At 48.3% G+C, this 13,723-nt stretch overlaps 1 protein-coding gene across 2 annotated transcripts in view; it reads right to left on the minus strand.

Annotated features, from left to right (window-relative positions):
- Window positions 1-1,596: 1,596 nt before the first annotated feature.
- The window catches only part of PHLDB3 (pleckstrin homology like domain family B member 3), a 54,818-nt gene continuing 42,691 nt past the window's right edge, over window positions 1,597-13,723 (minus strand). Inside the window, exons 9-16 of one of the 2 annotated variants that reach the window (XM_075277986.1) lie at window positions 12,123-12,185; window positions 11,582-11,672; window positions 11,206-11,386; window positions 11,046-11,124; window positions 7,096-7,224; window positions 6,576-6,759; window positions 5,113-5,198; window positions 1,597-3,394 (exon numbers count right to left, since the gene is read on the minus strand). In XM_075277986.1, the coding sequence (XP_075134087.1) occupies window positions 3,260-3,394; window positions 5,113-5,198; window positions 6,576-6,759; window positions 7,096-7,224; window positions 11,046-11,124; window positions 11,206-11,386; window positions 11,582-11,672; window positions 12,123-12,185 (948 nt within the window). In that variant the 3' untranslated portion in view covers window positions 1,597-3,259. The remainder of the gene's footprint in view (window positions 3,395-5,112; window positions 5,199-6,575; window positions 6,760-7,095; window positions 7,225-11,045; window positions 11,125-11,205; window positions 11,387-11,581; window positions 11,673-12,122; window positions 12,186-13,723) is intronic. The other variant, XM_075277987.1, reaches the window with a different exon arrangement.

Below are 13,723 nucleotides of genomic sequence, written 5' to 3' on the forward strand. Positions count from 1 at the left end.
AGTCATAGACTTATAAGGTCCACCAGAGTCATGGATTCATAAGGGTGACCAGAGTCTGACTGTGTTTTGCAGGAGACGTTGTTTCTTACTATTATGTGACACTTTCATATAATATACTTTTGGATTTTTTTTATCTTATTTTATTTCAATTTTGTTTATTTTTTTATATATATATATATATATATATATATATATATATATATATATATATATATATATATAGGAAATAATGAAATTTTAATTCTTATTTTTTAATAATTATAAATTAAGTTTTTGGGCCTGTAGGGCACTTGCACACACTGTCTGATGGGTCTTACAACGTATGACCGGTGTTGGACCCCGACTGATGTGATATACAGTCCTATGAAAAAGTTTGTGCCCCCCTATTAATCTTAATCATTGTTAGTTGTAAATATTTTGGTGTTTGCCATGTCAGTCTGATCTATCTAATAACTGATGGACACAGTAATATTTCAGGATTGGAATGAGGTTTATTGTACTAACAGAAAATGTGCAATATGCATTACACCAAAATGTGACCGGTGCAAAAGTCTGGGCACCTCAATAGAACAGTGCCAGTAATATTTAGTAGATCCTCCTTTTGCAAAGATAACATCCTCTAGTCGCTTCCTGTAGCTGTTAATCAGTTCCTGGATCCTGGATGAAGGTATTTTGGACCATTCCTCTTTACAATTCGCGTTCAGTTCAGTTTGATGGTGGCCGAGCATGGACAGCCCGCTTCCAATCATCCCACAGATGTTCAATGATATTCAGGTCTGGGGACTGGGATGGCCATTCCAGAACATTGTAATTGTTCCTCTGCATGAATGCCTGAAAAACTGACAGGTTAAATCTCTGAGACAACTTTTTGTATCCTTCCCCTGAACAACTATGTGGAACAATCTTTGTTTTCAGATCATTTGAGAGCGGGCTGTCCATGCTCGGCCACCATCAAACTGAACTGAACGCGAATTGTAAAGAGGAATGGTCCAAAATACCTTCATCCAGGATCCAGGAACTGATTAACAGCTCCAGGAAGCGACTAGAGGCAAAAGGAGGATCTACTAAATATTACTGGCACTTTTCTGTTGGGGTGCCCAGACTTTTGCACCGGTCACATTTTGGTGTAATGCATATTGCGCATTTTCTGTTAGTACAATAAACCTCATTTCACTCCTGAAATATTACTGTGCCCATCAGTTATTAGATAGATCAGACTGACATGGCAAACACCAAAATATTTACAACTAACAAGGATTAAGATTAATAGGGGGGCACTAACTTTTTCATAGGACTGTATATGACTTGTCCGGTCTCAGTTCCCGGGTTTCAGATCCCGACTGATGTGATATAGATGACCTGTCCTGTTACAGTGCCCGGGTGTCTGACCCCGACTGATGTGATATAGATGACCTGTCCGGTATCAGTTACCGGGTGTCGGACTCCGACTGGTGTGATATATATGACCTGTCCGGTAACAGTGTCAGGGTGTCGGACCCCCTCTGATCCCTCAGGCGAGACCCTCACGACATGCGCTCCCTAAGATACCCCAGGTAAGAATCCCATAGAATATTCTCCACACATGCACACTCGGCATCCAACATTTTTTATTTAGGAGTAGAATAAATAAAATAAATGTGACGTTCAGAAGAAGTGTAGCATTAACCCTTTCACCGCAGAGACGATCCCCTAAATATACAAACTATATACAAGTCTATAATACCACCTCATGGCGTACGTATGAAAAAAAACTGGTGAGTGAAAAAACTGCACAAAAGAAATCTAAACAATCCTATTGTGCTTTACAAGTGGTAAGAGGGAGTCGGTGTCTGACCGGCGTGTCATGGAGGCCGGAGGTAGTCAGATGCCCATCCCCCACTCCAATACGAGGGGCAGGAATAAGCTCTTTGCACCCCTGAGATCTGTGTAGCGCGGCACAATCCTGACACACACGCGGCACATTTACAATCATTCCTGAGCAAATGTGTGGAAAACAAAAAGTTTGTGGATTTTTGGGAATTTGGAAAAAATAAATCTTATTGTATCACAAAAACCCATGTAAGTAAATACAACAGAGGTCGGGGGCGAGTTACACTCACGAAAAAGAAAAAAATCACCAAAAAAACAACAAAATTGTACCGTTTTATGTACCGGAGGCCACAAACATTGGGAAGGCGGCCATTTTGTCATCTTGAATCAGGCCACAAAATGTCCGTCGCCTCATAACTGTCTAAAAGTGAAGCTGGCCTTGTTGCCTATAGCGGCCAATCACAGCGCAGCTCTCACAGCTCCACAGCAGGTTCTGACTTGAAAGCTGAGCTCTGATTGGTTGCTATGGGTGAGGAGGCCAGCTAAGGCTAAGGCACAATGTCAACCGTCCAACTTTATTTATAAATGTCTTTTAGCAGCAAAATGGAATTAAAAACGTTGCACAAAATGGAAATTTGACTTATACATGTTCTGGGGCCCCTTTTTTAGGTGGGGCCCCTGCATGCTACATTGTATTATCAACTTCAGTTCCATCTTTACACAAACCAAGGCCGTCCATACGTTTTTAGGAGGAGTTTGATGAGGACGTATCCCCCACGCAGGACACTTGTACCCCATAGACGCCTCCAGGCCATGTCCTCCTATAGACAGTCCCAATATCTGCTGGCGAGGACATCTGGCCGTAGTCCGATTTCCCTGATTTGCGCCATGTTTAGAATATCTCCCGTCCGCATGTATTTGGCGGTTTTCCATTGATGATCTTCCAGAAGATCCGACGCCATAGCCCACCGCCCAACATGGCAACCATTCTTTACCTCAGGTTCTTGGGTATCCGTACAGGTCACTACGCCATTCTCATTGGCCGCCATATACCCTTTGGAGTTATTCACATAGTAACGTACAATACAGTGGTATTCGCCATGTTTGGTCATGTATGTAGGATCCCTGGGTGTATACAGTAGGTATATAGTATATAGATATATCACTTCACAGACGTAGAGGCCCGACTCGCCTGCGGAGCTTTTACTGCCATTATATTACATCCAGGCCGGGTCAAACACAAGTTTACAGGAAAAGGTAGCAGAGGGCGACGTCTGTACGTAAACCTGCGTGCCCCGGGAATGCCCCGTACAGCGTCCGCTCTCCGGTCACATGCTTCGTACAGGACACTTTGTCTTCTCCGCCGTGGCGTCAGCCATATTTCTCACAAGTTCCTTCTTTTTATAACTCTGTCCTTCCCCTTTTCCTTTGGCACAAGTCCCAAATGTTCTCAGTACCGCGAGTTCTCCTCAGCCGCCGTCACCATAACGTCCATCCATATCCTCATGGCCTCCGGGGTCGGGGCCACCATACAAAAGAGACGCTCAAAGGTCTTCAAACAAAATGTCAGTTTGGGGTGCGGGCTCTGGAAGCAAAAAGGAAAGAGCGCGTAGTGAATATGGGGAGAAGAAGGGGCACTCTGGAGGGAACCACTATGGGGACACTATGGGCGGTACTCTATGGAGGGGACACTCTGAGCGGTACTCTATGGAGGGGACATTGTGAGCAGCACTCTATGGAGGGGACACTCTGAGCAGCACTCTATGGAGGGGACACTCTGAGCAGCACTCTATGGAGGGGACACTCTGAGCAGCACTCTATGGAGGAGACACTGTGAGCGGCACTCTATGGCGGGGACACTGTGAGCAGCACTCTATAGCGGGGACACTCTGAGCGGTACTCTATGGAGGGGACACTGTGAGCGGCACTCTATGGAGGGGACACTGTGAGCGGCACTCTATAGTGGGGACACTCTGAGCGGTACTCTATGGTGGGGACACTGTGAGCGGTACTCTATGGAGGGGACACTCTGAGCGGCACTCTATGAAGGAGACACTGTGAGCGGTACTCTATGAAGGAGACACTCTGAGCGGTACTCTATGGAGGGGACACACTGAGCGGCACTCTATAGTGGGGACACTCTGAGCAGAACTCTATGGTGAGGACACTCTGAGCGGCACTCTATGGAGGGGACATTGTGAGCGGCACTCTATGGAGGGGACACTCTGAGCGGCACTCTATGGCGGGGACACTCTGAACAGAACTCTATGGCGAGGACACTGTGAATGGTACTCTATGGTGGGGACATTGTGAGCGGCACTCTATGGAGGGGACACTCTGAGCGGCACTCTATGGCGGGGACACTCTGAGCGGTACTCTATGGAGGGGACACTGAGCGGTACTCTATGGAGGGGACACTGTGAGCGGTACTCTATGGAGGGGACACTCTGAGCGGCACTCTATGGAGGGGACACTCTGAGCGGCACTCTATGGAGGGGACACTGTGAGCGGCACTCTATGGAGGGGACACTCTGAGCGGTACTCTATGGAGGGGACACTGAGCGGCACTCTATGGAGGGGACACTCTGAGCGGTACTCTATGGAGGGGACACTGTGAGCGGCACTCTATGGAGGGGACACTGTGAGCGGCACTCTATGGAGGGGACACTGAGCGGCACTCTATGGAGGGGACACTGTGAGCGGCACTCTATGGAGGGGACACTCTGAGCGGTACTCTATGGAGGGGACACTGTGAGCGGCACTCTATGGAGGGGACACTGTGAGCGGCACTCTATGGAGGGGACACTGAGCGGCACTCTATGGCGGGGACACTCTGAGCGGCACTCTATGGAAGGGACACTGTGAGCGGCACTCTATGGAGGGGACACTGTGAGCGGCACTCTATGGAGGGGACACTGAGCGGCACTCTATGGAGGGGACACTGAGCGGCACTCTATGGAAGGGACACTGAGCGGCACTCTATGGAAGGGACACTCTGAGCGGCACTCTATGGAGGGGACACTGAGCGGCACTCTATGGAAGGGACACTCTGAACGGCACTCTGACTGGTGTTAGATGTGGGGACACTGTGATTGGCACTATATTAGGGGGCACTCTGACTAGTACTATATGGAGGGAACACTATGAATGCCATTATGCTGTTATACTGGGAATGCTGTGGTTGGGGCCCTGTAACTAACCAAGCATATATATATGGCCCCTGAGCTCATCCAGTCCTCATGTACCTTACAGCAGGGGGCGCCATTACATCACATACAATAATATCCCATATTCCTCACTCACCTTAAAAGCGCTGCGTAAGTGGTCGTAGTAGACCTCCTCTATGGCCTGGAAGTAGATGACCCCCTTCAGCTTCTGCTCCTCTTTATCTGCAAACCCATTATATACACACGTTATTATATACACATATCCATTATACACACACAATATTATATACATACATTATACACACCCATTATTCTATACATATATCCATTATACACACACACTATTATATACATATATCCATTATACACACACATTATTATATACACACATCCATTATACACACCCATTATTCTATACATATATCCATTATACACACACACTATTATATACATATATCCATTATACACACACATTATTATATACACACATCCATTATACACACCCATTATTCTATACATATATCCATTATACACACACACTATTATATACATATATCCATTATACACACACACTATTATATACATATATCCATTATACACACACATTATTATATACATATCCATTATACACACACATTATTCTATACACATATCCATTATACACACACATTACTCTATACATATATCCATTATACACACACACTATTATATACACATATCCATTATACACACACATTATTATATACACATATCCATTATACACACACATTACTCTATACATATATCCATTATACACACACATTATTATATACATATATCCATTATACACACACACTATTATATACATATATCCATTATACACACACATTATTATATACATATCCATTATACACACACATTATTATATCCATATATCCATTATACACACACAATATTATATACATACATTATACACACCCATTATTCTATACATATATCCATTATACACACACATTATTCTATACACATATCCATTATATACACCCATTATTATATACACATATCCATTATACACACACATTATTATATCCATATATCCATTATACACACACAATATTATATACATACATTATACACACACATTATTCTATACATATATCCATTATATACACCCATTATTCTATACACATATCCATTATACACACACATTATTCTATACACATATCCATTATACACACACATTATTCTATACATATATCCATTATACACACACATTATTATATACACATATCCATTATACACACACATTATATATACATATTCATTATACACACACATTATTATATACACATATCCATTATACACACACATTATTATATACACATATCCATTATACACACACATTATTATATATACACATACCCATTATACACACATTATTATATACATATATCCATTATACACACATTATTATATACACATATCCATTATACACACACATTATTATATATACACATACCCATTATACACACATTATTATATACATATATCACACACGTTATTCTATACATATATATCCATTCTATAGCCTGTAGCGCCCTCTATCTACACTCCAGGTACCTGCATAGTACGCCAGTCTCCTCTTCTGACGGTCAAACACAAACCAGCGCTTCTTCCAGGTCTTGATGCGGCCGCCCATCTTCACCAGGTATCCCTTGCAGCACATGGCGCTGACCCGGACGTGTGAACAGGTCTCTACACTGTGACCCGAAGCTTCTAGATAGGAGCGGAGATCCAGAGACGGCTGCGAGGAGGAGAGAGCGCAGTATAAGAACCGGCACACCAGGCCGGGGGATGCTGAGCCATGAACCTACATCTAGAATGTTCTCTGTACCCTACGTGACTGTAATCCCCCCTAGGGTCTATGTGGGGGCCGTGAATGTCGGGTGTGGGATTTCCTCTAAGAGGGCAGATCAGCTGCAGCGGCTCAGGAGAGCAGGATTCTAACCGCAGCTTTGGATGTGACTGGAGTATAAAACTTAACAACTGCGATCATTAAAGGAAAAGTTGCTGAACATTTAATATGGACGATAGGAGAGTTAAAGGGGAGGTGCCTACACCCCAGGGCGTGTGTACTTACCGGCTCTGCTGCGGTGTCCGGTACGGCCGCCTGCACTATGGGGGGGTTGGGGGCAGACGTTTCTTCCTTCACATGGTTTTGTTCTGCTTCTAGACGTTTCGTCATTTCTTGCGCCGCTCTCTTCTCCTCCTGGGATAAAGCAAAGAGAAGGGGCGGTCAGCGGGTGCTCGGCGGCGCCTCCTGCTGGAGGAGGGGAAAACAACCTGAGGTGTGAACGGTGCGAGGACACGCAGGTGTCTGCGCCAGCACAGGCGGTGCATTGTGAGACGTTGTCACGCTTGGCCTCCGTCTCACGACAAGAACAATCAGACTTTATGCTGCGGACTCCGCCCTAGAACAACAATGGCCGCTCCAAGAATAAGAAGCATTATCCTCCGAAACTCTGCACGCAGCGACACGGTTTACTCGTCCCAGTGCCGTCCAATACCCACAAACCTGGTTTCTATTTGCTGACATTACATGGAGATGTAGCAGAGCTGAGTTTGCCATTCGGCACCATTTGCTGCGTGGCGTTTACCTGGGGTGACTATGATGAGGCGTTGCGATCATTACAAGTGATGATGGCGAACGTGACCTCGCTGTTGTGTCATGTGACGTAACACGACCGTAATGCGACATTCCCAAAAAATCCAAACTCGCAGGTTGTTTGGTCGCAGGTCGTTGTCACAATGAGGTCACATGACCTCTCATCTGGTCGTGGCCGCCATATTGTTTATATACAGACAGGAGTTTTACCATCCCAATGCCTTAGTTTGTCACCCAGCTTTCCCAGACCCCTGAGAGACATGCCATCATAGTTATATAGTAATATATTTACCCCTAGTTCCTACATGACAAGAGAGATTTATAGGAAAGGGGTCAGGTTGTCACCCAGCTTTCCCGGGGACAGATATGACTAATGTGTAAGCACCTGACAGCGGAGGACGGCGACTCCCAGGTTTCTATTTTCCGGATGTTTTTTGTAATTTACGGGATATTCTTTGTTTCTCTTATCTGCTGTGTGTGCAGAGACTTAGAGCAAACATGAAAAACTAGTTTGTCAGCTCGGGCGAGGACCCAGCTCGCCGGGGAGCAGCAGAGAGAGAGGCCGGTCCCAGGAGGCTATAATATGTACTGAGGGCTTAACCCCCTGTATAATATAATATATTACACACACACACAGCTCTGCTACACCCAAGGCCCAGGCACACACAGCTCTGCTATACCCAGTGCTGGGCACACACACAGTCTACTAGACTCAGCACCCGGGCACACACACAGCTCTGCTACACCCAAGGCCCAGGCACACACAGCTCTGCTATACCCAGTGCTGGGCACACACACAGTCTACTAGACTCAGCACCCGGGCACACACACAGCTCTGCTACACCCAAGGCCCAGGCACACACAGCTCTGCTATACCCAGTGCTGGGCACACACACAGCTCTACTAGACTCAGCACCCGGGCACACACATAGCTCTGCTATACCCAGTGCTGGGCACACACATAGCTCTACTAGACTCAGCACCCGGGCACACACACAGCTCTACTAGACTCAGCACCCGGGCACACACACAGCTCTGCTAAACCCAATGTCGGGCACACACACAGCTCTACTACACCTAGCGCCCATTCATACACATATCTCTACTACACCCAGTGCCTAGACACAAACACAGCTCTACTATACCCAGTGCCCAGGCACACACACAGCTCTACTACACCCATTGCCCAGGCACACACAGCTCTACTACACGCTATACCCAGGGGGGGACACACACAGCTCCACTACACCCATTGCCCAGGCACACACAGCTCCACTACACCCAGTGCTGGGCACACACAGCTCTACTACACGCTATACCCAGGGGGGGACACACACAGCTCTACTACACCCATTGCCCAGGCACACACAGCTCTACTACACCCAGTGCTGGGCACATACACAGCTGTACTACACCCATTACCCGGGCACACATATAGCTGCACTACACCCAGTACTGGGCACAAACACAGCTCTACTACATGCTATGCCCAGGGGCACACACACAGCTCTACTACACACTATGCCCAGGGGCACACACACAGCTCTACTACACACTATGCCCAGGGGCACACACACAGCTCTACTACACACTATGCCCAGGGGCACACACACAGCTCTACTACACACTATGCCCAGGGGCACACACACAGCTCTACTACACACTATGCCCAGGGGCACACACACAGCTGGCACTCCATGCCCCACAGTCCTTGTCACTTCTGATCCTGCTTTGTACAATACTATAATACACACACTGCTACTCTATAACTGGGGGGCACACACACAGCCGCACTACACAAGGGGCACACACACACTCAGCTCCACTACACCCCATACCGCCGTCCTCGCAGCTTCTCTCCTCCGCCTCTCACCGCTCTGTCCAGGAGTCGCCTCCAGAAAGCAGAAGCTCAGTCAGTGTGACATGTGTCATGTGACTGCCAGGTCAGGCGGCTGCTGTAAAGCTCAGCCCCGCACAGCTGTGTCTATGGGGCAGGAGGAGACTGATCATACAGAAGATACGGCGGGGAGGGGGTAGTGGGGGGGAGAGCCCAACAAGACGCCAGAACAAATAGATTCTACAATAGATTCTTCTCCTGTATTGTAACAAGTCGTAGGGTTTATGTACAAGTATTATGTATATAAGTAACAGGATGGAAGAAGTTATTACATACAGAGAGATGCTAAATACATGATGTATATTAGATAATAGATAAAGTTATTATATACAGAGAGATCCTATCCTACTACTATTATACATGTGACGGTATATATATATATCCTACTAATACTATATATGTGACACTTTGGATGTTTGTTACTCGATCAGTCAATAACAGCTGAACAGATTTGGATGAGATTTGTCCCATAGATACTCTGTAACCTGGAGTAACATCGGCTACTTTGTATCCCGGTAAATGACATGGCTTCACTACTGTTCTGGATTTATGGTCACATACTATATTACATGTCCCATAGATACTCTGTAACCTGGAGTAACATCGGCTACTTTGTATCCGGGTACATGACATGGCTTCACTACTGTTCTGGATTTATGGTCACATACTATATTACATGTCCCATAGATACTCTGTAACCTGGAGTAACATCGGCTACTTTGTATCCGGGTACATGACATGGCTTCACTACTGTTCTGGATTTATGGTCACATACTATATTACATGTCCCATAGATACTCTGTAACCTGGAGTAACATCGGCTACTTTGTATCCGGGTACATGACATGGCTTCACTACTGTTCTGGATTTATGGTCACATACTATATTACATGTCCCATAGATACTCTGTAACCTGGAGTAACATCGGCTACTTTGTATCCCGGTACATGACATGGCTTCACTACTGTTCTGGATTTATGGTCACATACTATATTACACTGCTCCTGCAGCCGCTTATCTCAGGTCCCAGGTCTGTTATCTCTCTATGTAAACACACAGATAACACTGAGTCCATTGTGTACAAGCATCTGCATATTATCTGATCTGCTCCAGGCAGTGCTGACACACTGGAGGGGAAAACCCCTTTACTCCACATTGGCAGTTTGCTAATATTAAACATGGCGGGAAATTGGAAATATAATTTGTCGTAAACAATGAGATCTATGAAGGAGCCAGAAGTCACAGAGTTCTCCTCAAGCGGAGCTGACGGGGATCATCGGTGCCAACAACCCGCTCATTATATGGTGTCCCAGCGAGCTGCTGAGATGCTAGAACAATCACGGGCACAGTGCAAGGAACAAGTTCAGCGGCAGAAAAACTTAAGAACTGCCGAAACGCTGCAGCAGGCAAATGACACAATGACAGAGCAGCAGTTACACCGGAGCCCCTCAGACCACACTGACTATAATGGGGCCCATCCAGTGGAGACCCCGAAGCAGATTCACCCCAGACATAGATCACTACTCACCCTGGCCTTCAGGAGGCGCTCTTTTTCTGCCATGGCCTCGAGGAGCTGACGTTCCATCTCTGCTATTTTTGGTATGGGCCTGTGGAGGATGAAGCCACATGTATATATTGTATAGAATGACCCGGGGGATGGGGAGGACAGCGGGTGTCAGTGTACCTACCTGTATGTCAGCGGCAGCCTCGGAGCGCTGCTCTGAAGTCTCCCCCCACACGATCTCCTCTCTTCTAGATTGCGGTTCCTTGCGATCTGTAGGTTGGGGCTGATGGCTAAGGCGATCTTCCCGCCAGAACTGCTGGAGGAGACGGCAAGGTGCAGGGCCAGGCCGGCGCTCTCCAGACAGGCTGCAAGAGCAGGGGTGTGAGGGTCACTCCATTCATACTGACCTAGGTTACAGACTACAAACATACCCTGAGTGGTCAGCATTATACTGCAGGATCAGACTGCACGGGGTACATTGTAGTCTGTAAGCATGGAAACACATGAGACCTCTCGCAGCTGAGGGTTTGCTACAGTTATATGACAATGTCGCCACTTACTGTTTCCGTGTAGCGACACTGGGCGGTCAGACTGTCGGACAAATGGCGCATTTCCTCGTCTCCGGGGCAGGCTGGAGGTTCTCTGGAGCCCCTAGTGGACAATAGAAGTAAATGTCAGGACTCCACATCTAATCGGCTAGTCCTAGTCACGTCATTGGAGCTGAGTTGTAATACCAGACACAACCTGTGGACGGGAGTGGCGCTGTGTCTCTCACTGATCACCAGTGAAATCGATAGGCGGGATTATTATTGAGCACAAGGAAAAGAAAAGGACGGAAAGTAGAAAGAAAACAAACCCGCAATACTGAAGTCCGCCAGCAGGGGGCAGCGGCGTGCTGCCAGGAACAATGGGCAATTGTATAGAGAGCAAAGTGGCGGAAATTTCCATGTTGATCCAGTTTGATTATTTTTGATGGGGGAGGGGAGGACACAAGTATATATATATATATATATATATATATATATATATATATATATATATATGAGATCTATGCATACAGAGGCTCACACACACGCCCCCGGGGGGGGGCGGGGTACTCACTTTTATTTTGCGCATGGACATGTGAGGTTCATGCTTGGAGGTGAGCGCCAGTGTATGACAGTCCTTAAAAGAAGAGAAGGGTCTCAAAGGTGAAGAAAGTAAGAGCCCAAGTACAAAGAGGGGTGACGGGGGGGGGGCAGAAGAGGGGGAGGAGGGGGCATAGGAACCAGGGGGCATGAGAGGGGGAGGAGGGGGCATAAGAACAGGGGGCATGAGAGGGGGAGGAGGGGGCATAAGAACAGGGGGCATGAGAGGGGGAGGAGGGGGCAAAAGAACAGGGGGCATGAGAGGGGGAGGAGGGGGAATAAGAACAGGGGGCATGAGAGGGGGAGGAGGGGGCATAAGAACAGGGGGCATGAGAGGGGGAGGAGGGGGAATAAGAACAGGGGGCATGAGAGGGGGAGGAGGGGGCATAAGAACAGGGGGCATGAGAGGGGGAGGAGGGGGCATAAGAACCAGGGGGCATGAGAGGGGGAGGAGGGGGAATAAGAACAGGGGGCATGAGAGGGGGAGGAGGGGGCATAAGAACAGGGGGCATGAGAGGGGGAGGAGGGGGCATAAGAACCAGGGGGCATGAGAGGGGGAGGAGGGGGAATAAGAACAGGGGGCATGAGAGGGGGAGGAGGGGGCATAAGAACAGGGGGCATGAGAGGGGGAGGAGGGGGCATAAGAACCAGGGGGCATGAGAGGGGGAGGAGGGGGAATAAGAACAGGGGGCATGAGAGGGGGAGGAGGGGGAATAAGAACAGGGGGCATGAGAGGGGGAGGAGGGGGCATAAGAACAGGGGGCATGAGAGGGGGAGGAGGGGGAATAAGAACAGGGGGCATGAGAGGGGGAGGAGGGGGAATAAGAACAGGGGGCATGAGAGGGGGAGGAGGGGGCATAAGAACAGGGGGCATGAGAGGGGGAGGAGGGGGCATAAGAACAGGGGGCATGAGAGGGGGAGGAGGGGGAATAAGAACAGGGGGCATGAGAGGGGGAGGAGGGGGCATAAGAACAGGGGGCATGAGAGGGGGAGGAGGGGGAATAAGAACAGGGGGCATGAGAGGGGGAGGAGGGGGCATAAGAACAGGGGGCATGAGAGGGGGAGGAGGGGGAATAAGAACAGGGGGCATGGGAGGGGGAGGAGGGGGCATAAGAACAGGGGGCATGAGAGGGGGAGGAGGGGGCATAAGAACAGGGGGCATGAGAGGGGGAGGAGGGGGCATAAGAACAGGGGGCATGAGAGGGGGAGGAGGGGGCAAAAGAACAGGGGGCATGAGAGGGGGAGGAGGGGGAATAAGAACAGGGGGCATGAGAGGGGGAGGAGGGGGCATAGGAACAGGGGGCATGAGAGGGGGAGGAGGGGGAATAAGAACAGGGGGCATGGGAGGGGGAGGAGGGAGCATAAGAACCAGGGGGCATGAGAGGGGGAGGAGGGGGAATAAGAACAGGGGGCATGGGAGGGGGAGGAGGGGGCATAAGAACAGGGGGCATGAGAGGGGGAGGAGGGGGCATAAGAACAGGGGGCATGAGAGGGGGAGGAGGGGGCATAAGAACCAGGGGGCATGAGAGGGGGAGGAGGGGGAATAAGAACAGGGGGCATGAGAGGGGGAGGAGG

This window comes from Leptodactylus fuscus, chromosome 6, assembly GCF_031893055.1.
Source record: "Leptodactylus fuscus isolate aLepFus1 chromosome 6, aLepFus1.hap2, whole genome shotgun sequence".
Lineage (NCBI taxonomy): Eukaryota > Metazoa > Chordata > Amphibia > Anura > Leptodactylidae > Leptodactylus > Leptodactylus fuscus.